This window comes from Pan troglodytes, chromosome 18 (assembly GCF_028858775.2).
Source record: "Pan troglodytes isolate AG18354 chromosome 18, NHGRI_mPanTro3-v2.0_pri, whole genome shotgun sequence".
Classification (NCBI taxonomy): Eukaryota; Metazoa; Chordata; class Mammalia; order Primates; family Hominidae; genus Pan; species Pan troglodytes.
Window position 1 is genome coordinate 47,621,603 of NC_072416.2, and position 26,847 is coordinate 47,648,449.

The 26,847-nt window shown below is 51.5% G+C and overlaps 1 protein-coding gene across 4 annotated transcripts in view; it reads right to left on the bottom strand.

The window, feature by feature from the left end:
• The window catches only part of ZNF423 (zinc finger protein 423), a 364,983-nt gene that overhangs the window by 140,888 nt on the left and 197,248 nt on the right, over positions 1-26,847 (bottom strand). For all 4 annotated transcript variants that reach the window (XM_024349825.3, XM_054668363.2, XM_054668362.1 and 1 more), the window contains one exon: positions 3,924-7,138. In XM_024349825.3, the coding sequence (XP_024205593.1) occupies positions 3,924-7,138 (3,215 nt within the window). The remainder of the gene's footprint in view (positions 1-3,923; positions 7,139-26,847) is intronic.

Here is a 26,847-nt window from a genome sequence, read left to right on the forward strand (position 1 = left end):
TGCCAATGTTCACTGAGCACTTGCCACGTGTGGGCAGCATTTATGCTAAATACTCACAAACCCTCTGCAAGCTCCACCCTAGGGATGGGGTAAGTGGAGTTTCAAGAGGCTGCATCACTTGGTCAGAGCCTCTTGCTGGTGAGTAGGAGAACTGGGATTCGATGCCCACTGTCTGAGCTGCCATTCTCAGCTCCATGTCCCAGATCTCCTGCCAGGCCTGGTCTAGGTGACAGAAAGCTAGTGGGATCTGGATAGGCCCTCTAACCTTGATATCTGTTTACTTGGCTGTAAAATGGGTATGAGAACACCTGGCCTGTCCCACCCAGCAGAGAAAGGCACCGTGGGGATCTGCAGGATCAATGGATGGCCAGGGTCTGCCCGTGCTGGTCTCGAGTTGGGGTGATGTTGTCATTACCCATAAACAGAGGGGGAGGTGGAACTTCAATGCTTCATGCTCCAGCCGACAGCAGCCTCAGCCCCACAGGAACCCAGTCCTCTGAGAGCTGGTTGCTATGGATACACTCCCGAGGGTCCCAGCCTGCCAGCCCCCAAGCCCCTGTGAAACCCCCAGAGTCTGTTCTTACATGAGTGGGTCCTCAGGGAGGGAAGGGGTGGGCTAACTGACATCTGGGCCCCTGTCCCCAGGTGTGCCCACGCAGGGGGCAAGGCCCCAGAGAATGCCGCCTTGGCTGGGGAGGTACCTGGGCTTTGTTTCTGCAACGGCCCATCTCCCCGGGCCTCTAGGCAGGCAGAGCCATGATTTTCAGCTCATCCCTGCTCACACAAGGCCCGAAGGCAGGGAGAGGAAGGCCTGGGGGCCCCCAGGAAACACGGTCCCCTTGAGTTTCAGTCCCTGCACAGCTGCGCACAGCTGTGCATCCTTGGGTATACGGCATCACCTTTCTGAGCTGGAGCCCCTCTTTGCCAAAACACAGGCCACAGCAAGGTTCCTGGATTGTTGCTACAGAGATGACCTAAAAGTTGGTGCCCAGCAGAGCACCACTCACATAGTAGGGGCTTTCACAAAGTGGTGCTTGATGCCGGATGCAGAGCACTCCAGGGAGGCTCACACAGCCCAAGGCTTTGGAGGCTCTAGAAACAGCTCCCTGGCCATCAGAAAACCCAGCACCATGGTGGGCAGTGCCAGAAAGGGAGGGGTGATCTGGGTTGAGGGGCACCCAGGAGAAGCGGGCACAGTGACCCAGCCCAGCTGCACTGCCCCACAGCCTGAGCACAGCTGTGACCACCTGGGACCCCACCCCAGCTGGCCTTTCCCTTCTTGCAGCCAGGATGTGGTCCAGAGCTGCTGGGTGGACTGTTGGTCAAGACCAGGGGCTGTGGTGCAGATGCTGCCTGCCTGGGTTCAAGTCTCCTCTCAGCTCTCGAAAGCTGGGGGCTTGAGGCAAGCAACCTCATTGTGGTATGCCTCAGTTTCCTCATTTACAACATGAAATATTGTAAGGATTAAATAGAAAGTGCTTGGCAAGTCCTTACTCCTCAATGAGTGTGGATTGCCATTGTAAAAGGGAAAAATATCAGCGACATTTACTATGTGCTTGGCACTTAATTTACACATTTAATCCTCAGAGCAAAACGCTAAGGTCAGCATGAGAAATAGTCACAATGGTTCACAAATGATGGGGAACAGGCAGTGACCAATCAGAGCAGATAATGGTTAAAAAACCAGAGAGGCCCCCCAGTTTCTCCCTAGATGCAGAGATGTCAGCCCAGGAGAGACTCTATTACTATTCCATTACTATCACTATTCATTACCACTGCCACTACCTCTGGCTTCGTAGTGGAACACAGAGGCCCAGAGAGGTCAAATTACCGCTGGGTCCTGGGAGAAGGAGATTTTAACCCAGGCCACCTGACTCCAAGGCTGAAACATTCCCTGAGAGCACCTATGCCCCCCTAGAAAGGCTGAGGGGGACAGAGCGGGGCAGCAGAAACCAGTGCCCATGCTCAGCCCCTGGAGGGGGTCCTCCTGGGGCCCTGTTTAGAACCCTGGCTCAGACAAAGGGCCCTGAGAGGGTGGGGTACTGCTATAGCCCCTAAAAGGAGCTCTCCACTCCAGACAGGACTTTGAGGAGAGACTCCAGGCCCCAGCCAGACATGCAGCTCTGTTTCTTTTTCTTCCTTTCTTTCTTTCTTTTTTTTTTTTTTTTTTTTTTTGAGATGGAGTCTTCCTCTGTCACCCAGGCTAGAATGCAGTGGTGTGATCTTGGCTCACTGCAACCTCTGCCTCCTGGGTTCAAGCAATTCTCCTGCCTCAGCCTCGTGAGTATCTGGGACTACAGGTGTATGCCACTATGCCCACCTAAATTTTTGTATTTTTAGTAGAGACGGGGTTTCACCGTGTTGGCCAGGATGGTCTCAATCTCCTGACCTCGTCATCCACCTGCCTCAGCCTCCCAAAGTGCTGGGATTACAGGCGTGAGCCACCACACCTGGCTTTTTTTTTTTTTTTTTTTTTTTTTTTTTTTTAAAGAGACAGGGTCCCACTCTGCCACCCAGGCTGGAATGCAATGGTGTGATCATAGCTAACTGCAGCCTTGATCTTCCAAACTCAAAAAGTGCTGGGACTATAGGTGTGAGCCACAGCACCCGGCCTCACTATTTTCATTCAAGTTCTCCTCTCTTCAGGAAGATATCCACGGACGGGTCCCCTGGCCCTCTTGGCTCCCGTGGGCCTGTGTGTAACACCAGAAGGCAAGGTCAGCAGGCACTGAGGCCCCTTCCGCTGTGGGGTCCTCCCTTTACTCTCTCTGGCCCTCTTCTCTCCCCCTCTGCCCTCCTCACCCCCTCAAAATCACAGGGTCCCAGGAAAAACACCCTCAGCAAACACCCCCGTGTCCCAGCAGGCGCCTATGGCAGATGGCCCTTCCCCAAATCCTGCCTCCCTGCCAATGGTGCCAGCAGCGGTCCTTGAGGGAAATATACTCCTGAGATCCGCCTGGCACCTCCTTGGCCTGGAAACAGACAACACAGACTCAATGGGAACCCCGCACCTGTGCTGTCTGACACCCAAGGGCCACACAGACTCCAGGCCCACCATTGGGTGCCCCTCAGCCCCTGTACCCAAGGCCTGTGTGGGCCCATCCATAGCCTAGACTTCTCCCCAGCTCATTGAAAGCCACTTATCATGGGCCTGTGGCTCCCTCTGGTCCACAAGTCCCAAGTCAGGGTCCATTTCTGGTTCTCCTTGGCTCCCAGGCACCTCCAAACATAATGGGTGCTTTGATGAACAGGGAAAATTTGATGAACGAATCGATCAGTCATTAACAATAACAGCAATTGAAACCACGTCGAAGGGCCTTCCACATACCAGCAACTGCACTAACTGAAATGATGCCACTGGTGATAAGAGTACCAGCTGGTGATGACAGCCAGCACCACTGAGCCATGAGTGCCGGGCTCTCGGCCCCTTGTGTGTGTGTGATCTCTATGAACTGTCAAAAGAATCCTGGATCTAAGGCCCAGAGAAGTCAGTGACTTGCCTAAGGAGACCCAATAAGCAAATGAGTATGTCATACCCCAGCTCAACAACAAAGACACAAGCCACCACCCATGGTGCCCTCACTGTGCATGAGCCACTGTGCCAGGCACGTTACCTGTATGATGTCCTCGGCCTCTTACAACAATTCTCTGAGGTTGGGACAATTATTATTCCCATTTTATACATTAGCACTTGACAAATGAGGCCCAGAGAGATAAATAACATGAGCCCATCACATGGCTGGAAAGGCAATGGCAGTGCTGAGGTTCAAACTCAAGGAGTCTACAGCACAGCAGTTGTGTTTTGCCACTGCGCGATAGCGCCGCTTCTTGGAAACACGGCACTCAGGGTACGTGGCTCCTGTGGGGACCAGAGGAGCCCCAAGGAGAGGAGCAGGGAGCAGGATGAGGTGGACTGCACTTACCCGGGGCACTGGCGACGTCTGGGTGCCTTTCCGGGGCCCACTGGTCTCCGGCGTGAGGTCACGGTGGTCCACCTGCATGTGGCTCTCCAGGTCTTCGGCACTCTCAAACTTGACACTGCACTCGGGGCAACGGAGGCCGGCACAGGGCCGGTCGGCGGGCTCGGGCGGGGCCAGGCCACCCACCTGTCCGTTGGCGCTGCGGGCCATGCAGCCGGCGCAGAGGCCGTAGGGCAGCCCATTGACATCAAGCTTCACCAGGTCCTGCTTGCTGCGGAACTCCTTGAGGCACAGGGCGCACTTGTAGAGCTTCTGCAGCCCCTGGCCATTGGGGGAGGACGCCGCTGAGCTGCCCGCCAGCTTCTGCATGTGGAAGGTGCCATGGATCTTGAGCTCAAGCGTGGAGGTGACTGTCTGCATGCAGACCACACAGCGGAAGCCCGTGAGTGAGTTGCGCAGGTCAGGGTGCATCTGGCAGTGCTCAATAAACTCCTCCTCGCTCTGCAGGGGCATCTTGCAGATGCGACAGGTGCCCGTGTCCAGGCTCTTGCTGTGGGTCACCTTGTGTTCGGTGAGCGTCAGCAGCGAAGGGAAGCGCTCACCACAGATGGGACACATGTAGTGCTTGGCAGGGCCCCGGTGCGTCTGCAGGTGCTCCCGTAGCCCGTTCTCGGAGAAGAAAGTCCGTGAACAAACGTTGCACTTGTGACTGCCCTTGATAAACTCAGCCTTCTTGCGTGAGCCATCATCCTCGCCCGGCCGGATATTGTGGTCCCGCAGCCGGTGATTCTGCAGCAGCACCTCCATGGTGTAGGCCGCCCCACAGATGTCACAGCCGTACATGGGCTCCGACGCGTCCACGTCATCCTCGCTGGCCTCATGGCTGTTAGGCGCCTCAGGGTTCTTAAGCAGCATGCCCTGCAGGTCAGCAGGCTCAGCTTTCTTGGTGGCCGTTGGGGGTACCCCATTGGCCGTGCCGTTCTCGGTCGCAGCATCAAACACACAGTGCTTCTCCCGCAGGTGCTTCTCCAGCAGGATGATGGCGTGGAAGGCCTTGCTGCAGAACTTACAGTTATACTTCTTGCTGTGTGTGGTGATGTGGCACTGCAGCTCCACCTCGGTGCTGAAGGTCTCCCCACAGAAGATGCACTTGTGAGCCTTGGCCGGGTTGCCCAGGTGGCTGTGTTTGACGTGCACCTGCAGGTCAGCCTCCTTGCGGAAGTCCCAGTTGCAGGCCGTGCAGCGGTACATCTTCTTCTCATTGCTGTGCTTCACCGCCAGGTGCACCTGGATGGACACCTTGGAGTCGAAGACCTCCTGACACAGGGTGCAGTGGTACAACACAAAGGTGTGCATGTCCAGCAGGTGCTTCTGCAGGTCATCCACCGAGGAAAATTGCTTGTCGCAGCTCTCGCACACATAGTGGGTCGACGTGGTCATGTAATGCACTGTCAGGTGCTGCAGGAGGGACTCCTGGGAGTCAAAGTCCTCTTTGCACTGGGGGCACGCCTGCTTCCGCAGCAGCAGCTCCAGGTGCAGCTTCAGGTGGGTCTGGAAGCTCTCAAAGTTGGAGAACTTGAGGTCGCATTGATTGCAAGGATACTCCCCATTGGAGATGGAGTTGGCGCTTGCTGAGAGCCGCTGCCGCTTCGGGGAAGACACCTCCACGTCGGACGAGACTGGGCTCTGCTCCGCCTTGGACTTCTTGCTGTGGGCCAGTGGAATGTTCTTGTGGTTCTCCTTGATGTGCTTGGTGAGTTTCAGGATGGAGCCAAAGATGGGGGAGTTGGTGCAGTAGGGGCAGGAATAGACCTCCATGAAGGACTGCGTGGGCTGCACCACCGGAGACTCTAGTTTGGCACTGCCCACACTGCAGTGGGCCTGCTGGATGTGCTCGGTGAGGGAGGACTCAGTAAGGAAACCCATGGAGCACTGGTTGCAGAAGAAGGCATTATTACCGTCAGAGGGGTTGGCGTTGGGGCCGCAGTGGGAGACGCGGATGTGCTCCTGCAGGCTATTGATGTCGGCGAACATCTCGGGGCAGTAGTTGCAGTGGAAGGCAGAGATGTTGCCAAACTGCATCACAGGGTAGGCATGGTTCTTGTGCAGCTTGCGAACGTGCTCGTTGAGGTTGTAGAGGGTGGGCATGGAGTCCAGGCAGATCTGACATGTGTGGCTCTGCTGGGGCTTGTCCGCGTGGATGGTCTTCAGGTGGATCTCCAGCACGGCCAGGCTGTTAAAGTCCCTCTTGGAACAATAGGGGCAGCTATAGACCACCTTGGTCCAGCCCTGCCCGTCATCCCGCATCTTCTTCTGCCCTCGCAGCGGCTTCAAGGTGGAGTCCGGGGTGGAGCCACGCTCCACAGAGGCGCTGGAGTCGGGTGTGGCGCTGCTCATGGAGGCCACGCTGCCCAGTACAGGGTCGGGACTGACACTGTGGTTGCTGGAGTCGGGCTGCCGGTGGCTGTCCAGGTGGCAGTAGACACCTTCCACTGAGGAGAACTGCTCAGGGCACATGGGGCACTTGTGTTTCTGGTTGGCGTGGGCTTGGTGGATATGGGCGAGCAGTGTGTTCTCGTCGACGAAGACCTCAGGGCAGTGGATGCACTGCAGGTCCGCCTTCTCGGACAGCTGCGGGTGGCGAGTGAGCACGTGCTTCTCCAGCTCCTCCGTCTGGCTGAAGGTGTCCTCGCAGTAGTCGCACATGAAGTCGTCCTTCTTGGCTTCCTTCTCCGACTTGGCCAGATGCTCCTTGTTCTTTTTGTGGGCCTGCATGTGGCTCTGCAGCGAGCTGGTGGAGGAGAAGCCGCGCTTGCACACAGTGCACTTGAAGGGCTTGCTGGAGCTGTGGGTCTTCAGGTGGATCTTGAGGTGGTCGCTGCGGGAGAAGGCTGCCTCGCACTCGTGGCAGTGATACTTCTTGTCGCCCGTATGCAGCTTGATGTGCCGGTCGCGGCTCCTCTTGTGCTTGAAGAGGCGGCTGCAGTAGGTGCACTTGAACGGCAGCTTGTCGCTGTGGATCTGCTCGTGCCTCTTCAAGTAGCTCAAGCGGATGAAGGACTTGTCGCAGAACTGGCAAGGGTATGGCAGGCCCGTGCCCCCTTCCTCCTCGCCGAGGCCGAGGTCACAACCATCTCCGATCATCTGCGTGGGTGACGCAACATCCTTGCTGGAGGGAGACGAGGCCACCCAGGAGAGTTGTGGGTCGTCATCACCATCTGCAAGAGAAGGCAGAGAGGATATTAGAGGCAATTCCCAGGGCTGCCGAGAAACAAGGACAGAGCCAGCTTCTCGACAGCACGCGGGCTGAGGCTGTGCAGCTGGCCAACGGCTGCAGGGGGCTGTGGGGAGGGGCAGGGGCCGGAAGCAAGTGGACACCAGGGCCTTCCTGTCTGCAGAGGGCACGCCAGAGGGGCGGCAGATAATGAAGGGGGAGCGCCTTTTCCCTTCACAACACTTGCCTGGACCTGGCAGGACATGATACCCCCCATCAGAGGGGAGGCTCTCGGCCACTTTCCTGATAGGGAAAGGAGGGGCAGCCTGGACAAAGTCACTGGAAACGAACTCACAGACCACCAGTCCCATAGGCCAAAAGGAAGACAAGTCCCGTCACTTGATCCACACCTGGGAGTCAACTCCCCTCAAATCCCTAATCCTGGAGGGAAGGAAATCCCACTGGTCCTTATGAACACAGGCAAAATTTTGCAACAACAAAAATGCCCTTATCAGATTGGCCATAGAATGCACCATTCTCTGGGGATGGGTGGACTGATGGAGCTGGAAGCTGCTGCTTCAGGTAGTAGACAAGACATAGGAGGTGTGAAATCACAGGGCAAGAGACAGCAGACTCCAGTGCTCAGGTGGGAAGTGAGCCTAGGGCACTGAAGAGGCATCTGTGGGTTTCCTGGCCCAGGCCATCCTGAGACCCTTGTTTTCTTTGTTTCCACTGCACCCCTGGATTTGTCCCAACCCCACCCAGGATCAAGAGAGATGGAGAGATGGTGACAGTGATTGGAGGATGAATGAGGACATGGAAGGCCACAGAGCTCAGACCCAGGCGGACCCTTAACCCCACTGCAAAGGCAAGGAAGAGGCAATCCTTGTACAGACTCCAGCGAGTCCCACCCTCCCTGGGGACAGCCCCCACAACCCCCCTCGTTTGCTGGCCCGGCCAGCCTCAGAGGAAAACTAAACAAACCTAAGGGTAGGCCGTTTCTGGGAAAACAAAGGCACACAGGACACAGTGAATAAAGCCAGAGACATTCCCCGGCGGGGGCCGAGCAGAGCCAGCCCGGGCAGGGAGTGAGTTCCAAGGCTCAAGTTTCTCTTCGGCTGGATTTAAAACTTAATAATGAATGAAACAGACCGCAGGCTGCTGCGGGCAGGGGAGAGACAAACAAAAGCTCAGATTCGGCTCCGCTGACCTTGCTCTTGTAACCCCGAGGAAATAAACCACTGCCCCCGCCTCTCCAGCCGCCAGCCAGCCTGGCTGAGTCTTCAGAAGAGCCTCACAGACGTAACCCAGACGTAACCTTGGCCCAGAGGCAGCCCAGACCTTCAGGAAGGGATGGGGCAGGCGCACCATGCTCCCAGCACGGGCGAACACTGGCACACACATGCGCATACACTGGCACACACATGCGCATACACACGCCTACCTACATACACACACAACACCCACCATCACACACATTCATTCACACCATCACTCCCACACACTCACACTATCACTCACAAACTTAAATATACATGCACACGCTCATGTACACACATTCACCTGCAGACACACACATACACACACACACACACACATCACAGACCTGTGGTTTCCCTACAAGGCTCTCCACACAAGCTGCCTCTGCTGTCCCAGGCCGATCCTAAGACTTAAAGAGAGAACAAAGGCTGATTGGGGGGTCTTGAGGGGTCCCTCACAGCTGGGGCTGAGGCTGGTCCTAGGCCCCACCCCCACCCCCTGGCCCCCGCAGCGCTGATTGTGTGAAGATCCACCTGACCCCCTTGGCACCATTGGCACAGCTCAACCGGGATGCATGCGGCTCTCCGAAGCTCGCAGTTCTCCAAAGCTCCCGACTGCAAGGCTCCCGGCAGCCAACCCACCTCTGAAGCCCAGCTCCCCAGCCCAGCTCAAGGGGCCTCCTGGAACACCCTCCCAGAGCACCAGCACCTTCTCCCCCGGGGGCCTCACATGACGGGCTCGGCAGACGGGAAGGATGCAGCAGTCGTGGCCAGCTCCCCAGATGAGATGCAGTGGGAGGCGCCCCAGCCCCTGCCTGCCAATTCCCAGCTCTTGCCAGCTGGGCTCTGTGGGGCACAGACAAAAGGGACCCCAGGGAGGAGATGGCTGGGGCCAGGGGACCTACTCGGCCCCCGCTCCAGGCCAGGCTGGACTGGCTTCTTATTATTTTGATGTCTTCACTCAGACTCACTCAAACTGCCACTGAGCCCTTCCTGTGTGCCCAGCACTCAGTGCTAAGTGCTTTCTCGCAACTGCAAATGAGTGGCCAGGTCCACTCCCACTGGACAGACGAGGAAACTGAGGCACGGCCTCAGAGACTTGCTCTGGGAAATGACAGTGCCAGAGACTGATGCCAGGACTGTCCACATTCAGGCCCCTTGATTGTGATGTGGGCCTGGACCAGCTTCTGGGGGCCAAACAGTCAAATAAGACCACTCCTGCATGGGTAAGAAGGGGAGAGGCCCACGTGTAAAGCCTCCAGGGTCCTCAGGACTTGATCTCCTTGGAGCCTGCCTTATGAAGAGGGCTCGGGCTGGCCCATGATTTGCATTTCTGGGAGGGGCTCATCAGGGTTCAGAGAGACACAGGAACTGGCTGGAACCCACCCAGCAACTGATGTGTGGAGAAGTCTCAACAACTGGGCAGGTGAAACCACTATCACTCTTGTCCCTAGGACAAGCCTGAACAGATATTTCTGCCAGGGTTCATTTGCTCCTAAACCTTTCACACCACCTGAAGACCAGAAGACACTCAGAGCCAGAGCCCTCCCAGCTCCTCTATGAATTCATCCATGCCCTGAACATTCCTCTTAACCACTCGCTTTATGCATCTGAAAAAAGGGAATCACTGGGAGGAGTGGATGAGAAAAATTAATGGGAGAAAGCACTATTATGCCACTGACATGAAATGTCCAGAATAAGGCGCATCTGAGACAGAAGGCAGGTTAGCAGCTGTCCGAGGCTGGAGATGGGAGCAGGGACTGGCTGCACAGGTGACAGGGATCCTTCTGACATGATGGAAATGGTCTAAAACTAGACTGTGGGTGAAGACGGCACAGCTCCGTAAACTTACCAAAGACTGGCTGAGTTGCTCACTTCAAACAAGTGAATTTTATGGTATGCAAATTATACTTCAATAAAGTTGTTAAACAAAAGCACTATTTTGCCAATAATAAGAATTAGTACTAATTAGTGCCACAAGTGCTAACAATATTAACAGCTCCATTTATTGAGAATGTCCCACGTGCCAGCACTGTGCTAAGTACGTCTATTATCGCAATTAATTTCTATTCATCCTCACAACAACCATATCTGGCTGTCTGCAGTAACATTCCCATTTCTGAGATGAGGAAGTGGGGTTCAGGGAGGTGAGGAACTGGCCCCCAAGCCAGATGCCCCATTTAGTGTCTGGCCAAACTTCATCCTGTAGGAGTACAGAACCTGGTCCCGAGGCCCCACATCAGTCATTCACCCAGTAGGCTTTGAAAAGGAGAATCTTAACCTGCCCGGCACCAGAGTACCCAAGGTTCATTGCAGGCTGGCTGCTTGGCTTTATTTTTCTGCAAACAAGTTTTGAAACTAAAGCAAAGCGTATTATTCTGGGAGCAACAAGCTGAGCCACTGCTGAGATTATAATCATCTGAATTGAAATGAAAATAAGGCTCCTTAAACTGAAAAGGCCCAATCAGGGAAAATGGGCATGTTGACATATAAAGTCCCAAACTCAGATTGCCCTGTTGTCTTTTATTCAAAGAACATTCAACCTTGCCTGTTGCCATCCCACCCCCTCCAAATGCATTTTGCTTTGGGGGGACTTAGCTCAGTGCTCTAGAAACAGGCTAGAGAGATAAGCTAGGGCCAAAGCTCGGGATGTATCTACAGGGGCGTCAGCAGAGAAAGCGGTTCTCTTTTCTTTTTTTTTTTTTTTTTTTTGGCAGGGGCCGGGGGGGAAGGAGTCTCGCCCTGTGGCCCAGGCCAGAGTGCAGTGGCGTGATCTCGGCTCACTGCAACCTCTGCCTCCCAGGTTCAAGCAATTCTCCTTCCTCATCCTCTCGTGTAGCTGGGATTACAGGCACATGTCACCATGCCCGGCTAATTTTTGTATTTTTAGTAGAGACAGGGTTTCACCATGTTGGCCAGGCTGGTCTCGAACTCCTGACCTCAAGTGATCCACCCGCCTCAGCCTCCCAAAGTGCTGGGATTACAGGTGTGAGTCACTGCGCCTGGCCCAAGGTTCTCTTCTCTTACAGCAATGACACTTTCCTCATGCTGGATGCTGGACACCACACACACACCTGCAACTGTGGCCAAGGCAATCACAAAGTCCCCTCCAACATTAACATTCCAGAACTCAGGAAGAAGGTGGGTTCAAGGAAAGTCCTGTTCAGTCGCTACATTTTTATTTTCAAGTAAATACTTGCATCGATTTTGCTGTGTGCCAGGCATTCTTCTAAGAGTTAATGGGTACTCACTCATTCAATCCTCTCAATAGGCTAATGAGTTAGGGACTGTTATAATTTCCATTTACAGATGAGAAAACCAGGGCACAGAGCGGCTGAGTGACTTGCCCAGTGCCACACAGCCAGCAGGCAGCAGAGTCAGGATGTGAACCCCCTTTAGTCCTGTTCAGTCAGTGTTTTCACCCACAAGGCTTCACTACCCCCCCACCCCCCACTTTGGGAGGAGAAGCATGAGAAAATCAAGTGGGAGGTACAATGACTAATGACAGACCCATGCTTCTCCTGCCCCCCAGAGTAAATGCAATCAAAGAACTATAACAAAAATGAGTTAAAAACACACACACACCTTGCAAAATGGAGATTAAAGTCATTTAAAAATGACTAATCCTGCAAAAAGGCCAAATAGGAAATGGGTTATATGAGGTTTTTGCTGTCTGCTGCAGGAAGAGAAAGAAAACAAGCATAAAAGAGGAGATAATTTTTGATAAAAATTCAATTAAGTAGAAAAAAGAACATTAACTGGGCTTCAGAACACATCAGCAGCAGAAAGAGCCAGGTGATTCCCAAGCTCATGTGGTCACACTTGGTGACCAGCATGGAGCAGGACATGAATTCAGCAGGCTGATGCTACAGTGTGTAAAATTGCCTCGGACACACCTCATCTAGGCAGAGCAGTGCAAGTGGCCGCCCAGAATGGCTGGGAGCCACAGCTCACGGCTCCTCTGTCACAGAGAATCAAGGTCAGAGCTGCTGGAGAAGGTGCTCGGGCCAAGGCAGGAGAGTGACTGGCCCACAGACTCACAGGAGTGGGCCGAAAGGGGAACCTTCCTGCAGTGGGGGGCACACATGGAAGAGGAAGTGAACTCCTGCCATCGAAGCTATGCAAGAGGCCCTAAAAAGAACACTAGGGGGACTCTCTGCATTGAGTTTGGGGGGAAGATAGATGAGCCCAGGAAGTTCCAGGTTACTAGGACATTCCTGAGCTGGGCAGTTCCATCTGTGTGAATAAAAATGACCATCCAGCTGGGCATGGTGGCTCATGCCTGTAATCCCTGAACATTGGGTGGCTGAGGTGGGAGGATCGTTTGAGGTCAGGAGTTTGAGATCAGTCTGAGCAATATAGCAAGACCCTGTCTCTTAAAAAAAAAAAAAAAAGAACAAAATTTAATTACACAGGCATGGTGATGTGTATTTGCAACCCCAGCCACTTGGGAGGCCGAGGCAGGAGGATCACCTGAGCCCATGAGTTTGAGGCCGCAGTGAGCTATGATCATGCCACTCTAGCCTGGGTAACAAGAGTAAAACTCTGACTCAAAAAAAAAAAAAAAAAAAAAAACCATGAGCCTACAGAGGGAACAAGAGCTCATCCAGCCATTGGAATAAGGTTTCCATCCCAGTCCGCAGGGCCTCTTGTGCCCAGGACTGTGCTGAATGCTGCAGGGTCGCCTGGGTGCATCCCACCTTGGTCCTGCCCCAAGGACATTCCAGACCATGCAAAGGAGAGGCCAAGTAGAGCAAGAAAGGCACCAGTGGGAGTCATGCTGGGGCAACGGGCAGAGAGTCCATCAGGAGGCTGGGCCTCCACTGCCTCTGCTGGCTCATAGGAAGCTGGAATTCATGCTCTCTATAGCCCCTGCCAGATGAATATAAAGATCACCTTGTACAATACTCCAACCATCAAGACCATCTTCATGATAGACACAAAATGGCCTTACAGTGCTTCACAAAGTCCCCAAAAAGACTCCTTGCCACTCAACTGTTTCTTCAGAAAAATGAAAATTGCCAAGGAGACCAGTTCCCGACAGGACAAAGCTTTGTAATACACCAAGCAGAGCTTCTCTGCTGCCCCCATACAGAGCTCCAAGAATAGGAATCACTGTGGCCCTTCCCTAAGCTCAGAGGAATGGGACCCTAGACTCAGGAACCAACTACCCAATCCCACATGATACAGATGGAAAAGCTGAGGCCCAGAAAAGAGAAGAAAACTTACAAGCCCAGCTAATTGGTAGTGGTTGCCTAGAATCCTGTGTTCAGAAGGATTCCAAGGCCTTATCTCAGGTCCAAAGAAATGAGTGCTGCAATCAACTGATGATGTCTGCCATGAGCAAAGACATGTAGGAATGGAATAGTCAAAGGGCACTGAGCAAACTGGAAAGAGGAGTCTCCTGACTCCCAATGCTAGATGCTTTTCAGGTTTCCTCTTCCAAAAAAGGAGCTGTCCATTCTCTTTGAGAGATGAGGCTTTGGTGTTCCCAAAATCCTGTTGGTCACAGAGAGACAAGAGGCCCTGACAGATACCGTATGATATGGTTTGGCTGTGTCCTCACCCAAATCTCATCTTGAATTGTAGTTCCCATAATCCCCACATGTGGTGGGAGGGACCTGGTGGGAGGTAACTGAATCATGGGGGTGGTTTCCCCCATGCTATTCTAGCGATAGTGAGTAAGTTCTCATGAGATCTGATGGTTGTATTAAGGGGCTTCCCTCTTTGCTCAGCTCTCATTCTTCTCCTTCCTGCCACCATGTGAAGAAGGACATGTTTGTTTCCCCTTCCAACATGATTGTTAGTTTCCTGAGGCCTTCCCAGCCATGCACAACTGTGAGTCAATTAAACCTCTTTCCTTCATAAATTACCCAGTCTTGGGTATTTATTCACAGCAGCATGAGAATGAACTAATATACTGTAGAATTGTGTTGGAGTCTGGAGAGGAATCTCCAGCCAGATAGGTCAGCTGTGACATCAGCTGATGGTGAGGGTTGCCCAAAGTGGACACAAAGCAGCCCGGACAACCGAGGAGAGCCAGTCAGTGTTTCCTAGAGCCTGGGGTAATAAGAGCTGCAAGACCTGAATATGCTTCAGGGCACACTGTAGATTGTGGTTCCCATAGAGGTAGCCAGAGCCTAAGCAGGTGGCTTTCCAGATATGAAATGATCCAAATTGAGCTCAAGGGGCATCTGGGCATATTCCTGATCACTTCTTGGGAAACCAGGGGTACTTGCACACACCTGATGCCAGAACTAGCCATCCATCCCAGAATACTCCTCAACTCAATTACATCCCTGCCTGTAAAACTAGCATCAGTGTATTGAGGGCAAGAGAGGGTGCATAGCTCCTCCCTCATCTTATTTCACTGATGGAGAAACTGAGGCAACATGACAAGTCACAGGCAGATCCAGTGGTTACTGTTTATGGCACATTTTCTTTTCTTTTTCTTTTCTTTTTTTTTTTTTTTTTTTTTTTTTTTTGAGAAGGAGTCTCGCTCTGTCACCCAGGCTGGAGTGCAGTGGCACGATCTTGGCTTCCTGCCACCTCTGCCTCCTGGGTTCAAGCAATTCTCTGCCTCGGTAGGAATCCTGAGTAGCTGGGATTACAGGCACCCACCACCACACCCGGCTAATATTTGTATTTTTAGTAGAGACAAGGTTTCACCATCTTAGTCAGGCTGGTCTTGAACTCCTGACCTTGTGATCCACCTGCCTTGGCCTCCCAAAGTGCTGGGATCACAGGCGTGAGCCACCACGCCCAGCTGTATGACACATTTTCTATGTGCCAGGTCCTTTGCCAGCTTTTTCTCAATTGATTCTCACACATTCCCTATGAGGTAGGTACTATTAACAACCCCTTTTTATAACTGTGCAAAGTGACACTCCAAGAAGGAAAGTAACTTCTGAGCGCACAGACATTGCAAGTGGCAGATGCCCCCACCCACTTACTAACCACCAGGCTACACTGCTTCACCAGGCCCTGGAGCCAGTCCAAGGCCCATATCCCTGCTGGACCTGCTCCCTCTTTCTTGAGGTCCACCATGCACAAGCACAGTACCAGGCCCCGTGACTTGAACCAGGTACAGGTCTTAAGCTTTACAACCCCACCTGCCATTGAGGCAAAGTCAGTGGTGGATGACCAGGCTAGGCTGGGTCTGATGCCAAGCACTAATGAATGTTGCTGGCCTCTTTCCTCACTGGATGGCGGGTAAAGTAGCCTGCTGCTTAAATAGCCTATGCAGAAGCAAACCTGGAGATTGTGGTAGGCAGAATAATAATTACCCTAAAGATGTCCAAGTCTTAACTCCCAAAACATATGAATATGTTACGTTACATGGTAAAATGGAATTAAGGTTGACAATTGGCTGACCTTAAAATAAAGAGATTATCCTGGATTATCCACATGGGTCTGTTGTAATCACAAGGGTCCTTAAATGTGCAGGAGGGAGGCAGAAGAGGAGGTTGAGGTGATGCAATATGAGAAGGACCCAACCAGCAATTACTAGTATTGAAGATGGAAGGAGGCCATATGCCAAGAAATGTGAGCAGCCTCTAAGAATTGGAAAGGCAAGGAAATGGATTTTTCCCTAAGAGCATCTAGAAAGGAATGCGGCCCTGCCAACACCTTAATTTTAACCCAGTGACATCTGGGTCAGACTTCTGACATACAGAACTGTAAGATACTATTTTTTGTTTGTTGTTTTAAGCCACTGTGCTTATGGTAATTTGTTACAGCAGTAATAGCAAACTAATACAGATTTTGGTACCAGGAGTGGGGTGCTATGAGAACAAATACCTAAAATCATGGAAGTGGCTCTGGAATTGGGCAGCGATCAGAGGGTAGAAGAATTTTGAGGAGTATGATTTATTTAAAAGCCTAGGTAACCTTGAACAGATTAATGGAAACATGGATATTAATGACTCTGTTAATAAAGACTCAGAAGAAAGTAAGGAACACATTAGAGAAAACCTAAATCACTTTAGGAAATATCTAAATCATCATGAACAGACTATTAAGAGAAATATGGATATTAATAAAGGCACTGACAGTGAAACTGAAGGAAGGGGGATCCTTGATACTTGGTGGCAGAAAGCTAAGTGAAATTATGACTCACAGTTATGTGGGAAGCAGAACTTTCATGGATAAACTTGGATACTTAGCTAAGTAGATTTCCAAGCAAACTGTGGAAGGTATGGGCTGGTTTCTTCTTGCTGCTAAAAAGAAAAAAGATTAAGAAAAGAACTGTTAAGCAGGCCAGGCGCAGTGCTCACGCCTGTAATCCCAGCACTTTGGGAGGCTGAGGCAGGCGGATCACCTGAGGTCGGGAGTTCGAGACCAGCCTGACCAACATGGAGAAACCCCGTCTCTACTAAAAATACAAAAATTAGCTGGGCATGGTGGCACATGCCTGTAATTCCAGGTACTCCCAGCTATTCAGGAGGCTGAGGCAGGAGAATCGCTTGAACCCAGAAGGTGGAGGTTGTGGTGAGCCAAGATCATGCCACTGCACTCCAGCCTGGGTGACAGAGCAAGACTCCATCTCAAAAAAAAAGAAAAAGAAAAAAGAAAAAAAAAAACTCTAAGAGATTTACTTACAAGAAAGCATGCTCTGGAGAAAAAGCTGAAGGTAGGACTGCACATATTGCTAATATCTCAGGAAAATCAAAATGCCAGAGTATTGAGTATTCAGTCACAACAAAGGCTCTTTGGTGAGATTAAGGGTGTGACTCACAGATCTCCTAGATCAAATTAGAGAGCATCTAGGAAATTTGGGGGCATTGCTCTGGAGCAATCTCAGCAAAAGACAAAAGTAGAGAAGGGATTATCCAGGAAATATCTGTAGAGGACCATCTTGAATAATGGAGAAAATACCCATGACATACACAGGAGACTCACAAGGTTCTTGAAAAGTTTATACTGACAGAAACACTGCCAGCTTAAACCAAAAAGAACAGAGAGAGTACAGGATGAAAGAAGTCTGTTGGACACCCAAAACTTCACAAGCAGGAAACAGGTTAATAAAACTACTCAGATGAAAGTACATGCTACCTTTCATGGGGAAAAGAGGGATGACTAAGGGGGCAGAACCTCAAGCCCAGAGGGTGGAGCCATGAGCCATAGTGGATGAGATCACTACTGGACCAGGTTCAGATTCCAGAACTGTGTAACCATGGGCAAGCATATCCCCTCTTTGTGCTTTCATTTCCCCAACTCTTGATAGAGAGAATCCGACGAACAGGTCTCTAAGAGGCTTTGTAGCTCTTACAGTCTGTTATCACTTAATGATGTCTGTGCCTGCCCTGGGTACAGAGTAAGTCTCAGGTGGTAGGTATCCCAGCTCTCTACGATCTCCTAGTTCGGGTGGTTTTTAAATTCAGCACATATTTAGGACGCCTGCTCTAAATACCCAGTTTTCCAAAGGGTGTAGAGGTACCCAGCATTCTTAGGTTTCTATGCTCTTATCTGTCCAATCTCCGTGTCAATTAATTACTGTTTAAACATTAAACGCTAAAGCAACCCTTTACTGCTTTGAAGTACACACACAGGGAGAGAGAGAGAGAGAGAATCCCTTCAATTGTAACATCAGTACTGCACCTAGATATCTGACAGGAGAAGTGTAAAGGATTAAGTTTGACCCCTGGGACATCAAAAGTCCACCCTGGGAAAGGAAAGGGATGAGGCTATTGGAGGTTCTTTCCTCAGAGGTAGGCCAAGGAGCTCCACAAAGGTGACCAGAAGCTGACATGGCTCTTCCTGAAATCTCGAGTTAGAATTATGCTATTAGCAAAAATAATAGCAGCGCCTATTCACTCATTCCTCCTCCAGGGAGCTGAGAGTTTCTTACGAATGGGATCTCATCATCCCCAAAGTATAAGCAAGGAAAAGTAGGGATCATTCTTTCGGTTTGGGAGAAAAAAGACTCAGAGGTCACTGGACATCTCAAAGACAGAGACTGACCAGGCCTGCCCTTCTCCAGCCAGCTCTGGGGGCTGCTGAAATGCCATGTGACAGTGAACAGCTGCCACCAAGGCCCTTAACAAAACTTTCAGGGACTCAAAACTTAGCTTAGGCTGCTAAGCTTGAAGAAACTCAGTCAATTGCAGGGAGACGTCAGCCCTGAGGGACAGCAGAGCCATGAGTAAGAGTGTGCACTGGCTTGCTCAGCCATCATTAGCTGTGAGACCATGGGAAAATTACTGCCCCTCTCTGAGTCCCCATGTCCTGGGGAAACTAAAAGTAACTACCTTACAAAGTGGTTAATGTTTACATACTGCTAAACATTGGATGAACATTGGCTAAAGAAAATAAAGGGGTTCCTAATGTAACTGACACTATTATCATTCATCGTAAATCCCATCATCTACAGGGCATTTAACATTTTGCGCAGCACCTCACGCCCATTATCCATTTGACATCTGGAGCAACTCTGTGCAGTGGTGGTGGTCATGGTGGTTTTGTTATTGTTATTATCCCCATATTACGAGTAAGTGGGGGGCCACACACCCAGGCATCCTGGGATGGAACCCAGCATCCCATTCAGTTAGTGAATCCCTCTCACCCTCATAAACAGCTGAGCTTACACAGTAAGTTGTGTGGTCACCCCAGTAATGAGGAAAAAGAACAGAGAGGTTAGGTCACATCCTGACATCACAAAGTGACTGGAAGAGCTAGGCCTGAACTTCCAACCCAGGGCTCTTAGCCAGCTGGACTGGGAGAAATGATGCCCTGAGCAATGGGTCATAGGTCATCATGGCTGTCCTCCCACTGGACAGTCTGGGGGCCACCCAGTTATCGGTATTAGTGATTTTGTGAAAATGCCAACATTTACAAATCAAGAATTTCCAACTTTTTGTTGTTGTTGTTCCTTAATTCACAGTCACTTTTGGCTTTTTTTTTTCTTTTTTCTTAGAGACAGGGTCTCCCTCTGTCACCTAGGCTGTAGTGCAGTGATGCAATCATGGCTCACTGCAGACTCAACCTCCTGGGCTCAAGCGATCCTCCTGCCTCAGCCTCCCAAGTAGCTGGGACCACAGGTGCGTGCCACCATGCCTGGCTAATTTTAATTTTTTTTTTTTTTTTGTAGAGACAGGGTCTCTCTATGTCGCACAGGCTGGTCTCAAACTCCTGGCCTCAAGGGATCCTCCTGCCTCAGCCTCCCAAAGCACTGGGATTACAGTCATAAGCCACCACGCCCGGCCCACTTACGGTTTTTCTTGAAGGAGAAGAAGGCCTGGGAGCACAGACTGCATCTGGCATGTGGAAGATGGAGCTCAGCTGGGGCTTCTTGGAGGAGGGACCCCCACCCCCCTGCATGCCCAGCACCCCAGGACTTCCCTCCCATTACTGGGTGTCCCGGGCCTTGGAGACATCTGTGTTTGCCTGGTGGCTAAGAGCCGGCAGCAGGGCTTAGACTCCCAGCTCCCCCACTTACTATGTGTGTGACCTTAGCCAAGTGAATGACCCTTGCTCAATTTTACAGATGGAGAAACCTGTCTCAGTTTTCACATCTGTAAAATGGGGATGACTATATATAGACCCAACTATAGAGTTGTTTTAAAGATGAAATCAGTGAATATCTGTAAGGCGTTATATATGACAAATGTTCTATAATGCCTAAAATAGTCACTGGCTACTGGCTCCCAGATCACCATAAGGTGGTCACAGGACAAGGAGAGGCTGGCAATGGCTGGAATGGTTTGAGGGGACACAAGACACAGTGTCACCTCCCTGAGCCCTGATTGATAACCAAGAGGGTCTAAACTAAACCTACAGTTACCCGTGCACAAGATGGTTTTCAAACAAAGCAAACTCAACCTGCCAAAATTCTCAGAGGGCCCCTGCCATTTACAATCCCAGGACATCAGCCCTGAAAGGAGCTTCAAGACCCCTCATTATACAGATGGAGCCCAACGCTCTCATTATACAAACAGAGAATCTAAGGTACCGGGAGCCATCCATGGCTTGGATGTGGGTCCCTCAGCTCATGGTGGAGGGGGTGGGGGATGAGGCTCAGACTCCCAGAACACTCCCTCCCCCGCCCCCACATGGCTGCTGGACATGCAGGGCAAGGACGCGTCCACCTTTCCCCTTGAAGCCTCTGACCTCGCAGAACACACAGCCTGCCAGGCAGCTCCATCCCTTAGACAAATTTACTTAGCACTGATATTGAAAATGCAATTGAGCTCGAGTTTTATTGCAGAAATTAAACAGACTAGGAAAGGGGAAAAAAAAAAAAAAGCCAGTGCTCATCAACTCACCCGAGAGCTAGCTGTGATCAAACTTGCTACAGAGGAGCCTAGTGATCAACTCCTGCCAGCAAGGAAGAGCCCCCCAAGTCTGCCCCTACAAGGGACTCCCCAGGGGCACGAGGAACTCAGGAGCTCCGGAAGGTTCTCCTGCCAGCCTCCTGGCGTGGGCCTCCTGCGCACCCTGACATCGCCTGCCCGCCTCTTCACAAGGAGTTGGCGCCTTGTGAAGTCATCCCCGTGAGCTTCATGAAGCAACACCGCCAAGGGCCTGCGCAAAGGGCGCTCTGCTCCACTCGAGTGAAAGCAAAATGCTTTCGGGGTTGAATCACTGTTTTTCTTGACTCCCTTTGGAGATCGGCAGAGCCCACATTCGGCCGTGTTCGTGGACCTGGGACTGGAAACAGCTGCGCTCTAATTACATGTAAAGTGTACCAAAACATCCCTTTTATCACAGACTGGAAATCTGTTAGCATCTGTCTCTCCTTTGTTTCTTCCACAAGATACAAGCTTGTTTCTACATTTTTCTCACCTGTAGCAGTGATTAAAATTCATTATAAATGAAAGGAGTGAACAGAGAAACAAGTTCCTCTGTGTACCGTTCTAAACTCAAATTAGAAACAGCTGTTTGCTAATTCATGCAGTGATGTTTTGTCGTGCTCTGTGAATCAATAATAACTCACCCTATTGCTGCAGAAATTTTTGGATAATCCACATATTTAGCGCGGCATTGGATTCTCCAGGCAGGGCTGCAGCGGCAAAACCTCAGGCGGGTGGGAGGGGACTTGGGCTCCCCACTCTGGAGGCGTCCCCTGCTGCCCAGACAGAGAACCCCTAACTCAGAGCTGCCCAGCACCTCTACCCCCTACACAAGTCTTGGGAGGACCTGAAGGAAACCCTGAACAGGCGCCTCATCTCCTTCCCTCCCCAAGAACCACCAAAAAAAAAAAGAATTCAACTCTGATTAAACGCAAACCACACACATCCTCCAGCCGCCGGAGGGAACAGCAAAATTAAAAGTCTAATTGGTACCCGGAACAATTTAAAACTATTAAGTATAGGTGAAGCTTTTCTGTAAGAAAATAATCCTCTGATTGGGATTAGGCATGTTTGGATAGCATTTTTCCCATGCACACATTTTAGCTGCAGAAGTTACAGCTAAGGTCTGGACATGCTCAGGAGCCTCTGAGAAGTGTTCAGTCATCCCCTTTGCCACCTCCAGGGAAAGGGGTGGGTGGGGTGCAGAGCTGCATCCCCATCTGATGGCTTAGAGGGAAGCAGATGCTCTTTCTCCTTTGCAGGGAGGGAGATGGACAACACTTTTGGAGGCTTGTACTGCCACTGTGGCATGCCAAACCTACTCTATCCTGGCTAACACATGCCCATCCTTCAAGACACTGCCTCCCGGAAGCCTTCCCTGACTGCCTCTGTCATCCTCCCTGACTTCAGGGCACTACCTGTTTATATTTGAGTGGTTGGGGTGTCCCTGTGTCTCCCGCATCTTTCTGGGTCTGGGGCATTGTCATAGTGAACCACTTTTTGAACTTCAGACTGGTAGCCTCTGCAGAGCCCTTTCTGTGGCCAGACACAGTGCCAAGCTCTTCGTAAACTCCATTTTGTTAAACTCTCACCTGCATCCTATGTGGTGACCACTACCACCATTAACACCCATCTTACAGATCAGACATCTGAGACATAGAGAGGGCGAGGGCCCTGACTTCCACAGCAATTAAGTAGAAGGAGCCTGGAATGACTCCATAGATCTCCAGAAAGCCATCAAGACCACCCACTGTCATCAAAGATGTACACCGAGCATGCCTCACCTGCTCCAGCTCCTGAGCCTTCATTCAGGCCATGGTGGTCACTGCCCCCGCAAGCCCAACCCATGACTTGGGGGCCAGCTCTGCCCACCTCCCCAAGCATCTCACAGGTGGTGGTGGGAAGGGTGGTCTCCTGCATGGCTAAGAGTAGGTACTCATTTCCTCCTTTCCTGGTGTTCATCTGGGCCTACAGAAGATGGCAGTCCAATACGTCCTGGGGGGCGTAGGGCACAGGCCCCAGGCAGGGGCATGGACAAGGAGCTCATGCTGTCCCTGCAGGGTTGTAGGGAGCTTTCCCTTGGCCAAGGCCACTGGGTGCCAGAAGCTTCAAGCCCGGGAGGGCTGGGAATGGAAATGCACAGATGAGGTGCCATCGTGGGAGGCAGGAGCACTCAAATTGGGCTTTGAAGGAGTAGGAGCTCCACTGATCTGTGTTCTTCCAAACATGGGCTACCTCCCATTGGTAGGACCTGTGATCATTTTAGGGCGCAGCCAAGATGGTCTTAAATAACCCTGATGCACAAATGAGAAAGTTAGCGCCCTTTCCATTCTGTCATCAGCCTTCAGATTAGGCCAGGGAGAAAGGCTGTCTCTAACTCCTCTCCAGCATTTCAGCAAAAGAGAGGGCAGACCCCATGCTTAGCATTTCCAGAACACAGCAGCTCATGTCTGGAATAGTGTGAGCATGGAATTCTCTTCGGTTTTGTTTTTTATTTACTTTTAAGGTTACCGTCATCTTACAGTAAATGATACTGGTTTTCCATTTGCAGAATGAAGTAAATTAATTTAACCACAAAAGAGCCAGCAAAGACAAATACTAGGTGAATCATAGCATCAGTGATACTCAAATGTTGCAAGAATCACAGTAGAGATATGCAAATGACTAAAGCCTGGGACCCCCAGATACAGAGAGATGGGAGGAGAAGGCCTCCCAGGAGAAGCAATGGCGGGAGCCATGGCTGAAGCTTGGGTATCAGTGGGAGAAGCAGCTTAGAAGGTGCAATGAGAGCCCATCGTCAAGACCTTAAATACCAAGCAAAGGAGCCAAGAACTCCATTCCACAGGCCCTGGCAACCACCAACACTATCTGAAACACTAGCTCATGAGTAAGTGGGATCCGGACTCCCCAGCCCAGGGCTCTTTCTAGACCTCCCATAACTCCAGGTCTACGAATGACTGAGAGTTAAACAATCACTAGCCTATAAGCAGAACCCATGTCAAGGAAAACAGTGATCAGTGACCCCAAAGACCCAGGGTTCTCAACAGCCAAGATCAGGTGCCCCTGCAGGAGAAAACCCCTGCACAATCAGCATGGGGTCCCCTTCCACATGGGGGCTGAACACTCAAGTCACTGTGGACAGCAGAAGTATCAACTCCCCCTACAAGGACCCCTGCTCGGGCACTGAGGGGGATGGGCGCACCACCTTTCAGTGAGTCCAACCCAGCCAGCTTTTCCTCCACTTTTGGAATAAATTGCCATGTCCTCTGTGTGAAAGAGCCAAGGTGTTCCCAAATACACACCATGGACCTCAACATGCTGAACAAGTGTCTGCTCCCACAGGAGGGGAGTGTGGAAGCCGAAAGCCCAGAACAGCATCCATCTCACGGTCACTTCGCCCCTGAACCCACACCACTAAATTATTTTTCTTCCACAAACCCACACAGTCTTCCCCTTGCAGAGCACATACAATTGAAGCGCTGAATGCTAAGTGGGTGCACGAGGTAACTCCAGTGGGGTTTTGTTCATCGGGTCCAGGGCAAGTCTCCAACTCTCCAAGTGTCTGTCCCACCTCCCTCTCTCCTCCCACCCCCACCCTGGCTACCTAGGGACCCGAGTCAAAGGTCTTCTGACTTCCAGTCCTCCATCCCATCTACACTGCAAATCCTTCTGACAGTGGTGCCCCACGTTGGGGCAGTGTAGGTGAGATGGAGGACTGAATGCAGCTGGTTTATGTGACTTTCTTACCAGAGATGCAGACAGAGGAAGCTCTCAATGCGAATAAAGAATGGGCAAGCGGAGGCCAGGTGCAGTGGCTCCTGCCTGTAATCCCACACACTTTGGGAGGCTGAGGCGGGTGGATCACCTGAGGTCAGGAGTTCAAGACCAGCCTGGCCAACATGGTGAAACCCCGTCTCTACTAAAATTATAAAAATTAGCCAGGTGTGGTGGTGCACGCCTGTAACCCCAATTACTCAGGAAGCTAAGGCAAGAGGATCGCTTGAACCCAGGGGGCAGAGGTTGCAGTGAGCCAAGACTGTACCACTGCATCCAGCCTGGATGACAGAGCAAGACTCTGTCTTAAAAAAAAAAAGAAAGAAAAAAAAAAAAAAGGCAAGCGGGCAAATGGATGACGAAGTTCATCTTATAATTTTCCCAAAAGCCAGTATCAGAGAAAACCCCATAATGCCTCCAAGCTAGAACTCTGAGCTTAGACCAACTGGCAACACTGAAGAATAATTAATAGATTATACTTTGTATTCTATATCATACATTGCATATGTACATATAGGTCTAATCAATGATGTTTATTAAGTGCCACATATTTCTTGGGTGTTTGATCCATGTCACATGTTGTCTCATTTTATTTTTTGTCTCCAAGAAAAAAAATGAGTTGTCTCATTTTAATATTCACAGCAATCTGATGTGTTCCTATTACCAGCCCCATTTTATAGATGAGAAAACTGAGGCTTATAAAGGTTAATTGACAGGCTCAGGGCCTTACAGGTGGAGATGGCCTAGCAGGGCTTTGAACATGGATTCCCTGACCTCAGAGGCTGTGTTCCTAACCACCGCGGGATGTGAGTTTATGAACCACCATGTCCCAGGGAAAGAGAGGGAGTGACACCCGCTCAGGGGCACAAGCATTCTGCCAAGGAGGTGGCCTCCCGTGGAGCCCAGCCTGACAGGATGTCTGGATTGGGTCCGTATTCTCAGCCTGGACACCTCTCAGGGTGACACGCTCCTTTGGCTGGAGACTTCCACAGACAAGGGGCACACACTGTGTGACCTCAAATCACAGATCCCCTGCTTCTCAGTCAAATCCCATCCAGGACCTAGCCCCAGGGTCCCACCCCAAGTATCTGGAGGATGGAGAAACTCCCCAAAAACACTCCCTGTCTCCAGCCATGTGCCAGGTGCCCTCCAGCAGCTCCAGGAGACAGTCATGAGCTTGGTCCAATTTTATGGAAGGGAACGCTAAGGGACAGAGGAACTCAGGGACCTGATGCGTGCATCGTGGCCAGTGGCCCCCTGGGAATTCAGCAGCTGCAGGGACAGTCTGAGTAAAAGAGCCTGAGGCCCCACCTCCAGGTGTCCGCCTGTCTCAAGTCTGACCCCAAAGGGAGGGGAGGTGATGCCCCCAGGGGCAACCTTCACCTAAAAGGGCCTGGAGCCAGTGGGCTCCTCTGAAGACCATTCCTGGGGCATCCTGCAGACACGAAGGTTTTGGCAGGTTCAAGCCCAGTGGTCTACAGCAGCAGGCTCAACACTGCACCCCAAAATCGGCCTTTCCCTGGCCCTGTCTCCTCCGTCCTACTTCCTGGGAGTGCCTCCTCGCCACATATGTGCACTAAGTCCTTGCTTCAGGCTCTGTGTTCAGGGGTCCTCCCTGCAACACTGACTAAGGTACAACTGCCACAGATGGTGGCGTCAGACTTGGATGCCATATCTTTCAGCCTGCACAGCCTCCTCCACAGCCCCTAATCTGCACCTGCCAGGATTTGCCATGCTCAAGTCACTGAGAGGCCACCGTCAGGGTCTGTGTCCTATACTATTACTCAACCTGTCCTTTCAACGACCTCAGGACTAACAATGCCAGGTACCCGAATGTAATCCTAAATCATGATATTGATGAAATCATGAGTATGATGTTTTTGTAATGCCCATTAAAATAAAGATGTAATTGGGTTAAACATGCATGAACCACCAGAAACTGGGCTGGGCAGCCCTAGATGTGGTGCAAGTCCTGCTGCCCTGGCCCATACTGCAGTGACTGCAGCTCTTGGTCTGTCCCTCTCCCCCTCCAGACAGGGCAGTGCAGGGACGAGGGCGCACCTTCATAGCTGCTGTGTCCCCAGCACCGTGCCTGGCCAGAGGCAGGCAGGAGAGAAGAGGTGGGCTGGGCGCTGCAAGGAGCCCGGGGCCTGAGGAGGGCCAGGAAGAGAAGAGCCGAGCATTTTCAAGGATGTGCTGGGCTAGCCAAGCGGCCCCTCTGCGGGCCCCACTCACCCCTAAACTCATCCAAATCTACAACACGACAGAGGAAATTCCAATTTTCCCCTGATTTTCATGTTTCCACCCCTAGAGTAATTGTCATCGTGGACTTTGTAGCTGGGCTGTTGAGCCTCATGGCTGAAGGCTGCCCCAGCCCTGCCCGTGATGGG